Below are 825 nucleotides of genomic sequence, written 5' to 3'. Positions count from 1 at the left end.
GCCTCCTGTGTGTGTATCAGTCCGTGAATCCGTGAATCGGACGATGGTTGCAGGATAGCTTTTGAAGAGCTCCAATTATAGCACCGCACATACATAAGTGTATATGAAAAGCGCATGAAATTTACCAACTGATATGGCGTACGTATTAGCAGAGTAATTGACAGTCGATTGCGCTTCTGAAATGGAAGGACAGAGAAGCCCTGGGGCCACTAGCACATTCGCAATTCCACCTGTTATGCACTACCTAGAGTCGGACTTATGGGTACGTCTCGTTTTCTGATGAATCCTGTCCGAAATTCTTATTCTGAAAAGGTTAACACCATCTCTGGTATGTTTCCAACCACCGCGCGCTTGCAACGACCACCCAAGGAATCCAACAGACCGTTACTCAGATTGCCGAGGTAGGCAATACCGATTGGTTATTCACTTCCCCTCCTTAGAAACTGTTAGGCAGGAATCCACGCGGATCCCAATATGCCGTACGTCTTTAGGCGCTGCTACGGTCCATAAGCCTGGCTCGCTCGTGGTTGGCCCAGAATCGGGACGCTTGCCGGTCCGGCATCAGGTCGAGATCTGATTGGTCAACAATCTGTACCCAGCAGCCAATCATAACCCAGTATTGGCCAAATGCCGGTTGCCAAAGGCGCATTCAGAACGCGTCAGAAATTCAAGAAAGTTATAGCCGCTTACGCTATATATACGAAGCGCTCTACAACTTTTCTTGACTTCGTTTTGGGCATTAATAGACCTTGTGCACCTTTGGTGGTTGTTTTGACGTGAACGCTAGCTTGAGAGGCTCAGACCGAGAACTAAGCTGAGGAAAAT

The 825-nt window shown here is 48.1% G+C and overlaps 1 protein-coding gene across 1 annotated transcript in view; it reads left to right on the top strand.

The window, feature by feature from the left end:
- Positions 1-627: 627 nt before the first annotated feature.
- The window catches only part of T265_07696 (hypothetical protein), a gene marked incomplete at both ends in the record, with an annotated part of 5,646 nt that continues 5,448 nt past the window's right edge, over positions 628-825 (top strand). The window contains one exon of the mRNA XM_009173284.1: positions 628-776. Within this exon, the coding sequence (XP_009171548.1) occupies positions 628-776 (149 nt within the window). The remainder of the gene's footprint in view (positions 777-825) is intronic.

This window comes from Opisthorchis viverrini (assembly GCF_000715545.1).
Source record: "Opisthorchis viverrini unplaced genomic scaffold opera_v5_182, whole genome shotgun sequence".
NCBI classification, from domain to species: Eukaryota; Metazoa; Platyhelminthes; class Trematoda; order Opisthorchiida; family Opisthorchiidae; genus Opisthorchis; species Opisthorchis viverrini.
This window is presented reverse-complemented; position numbering and strand designations above follow the sequence as displayed.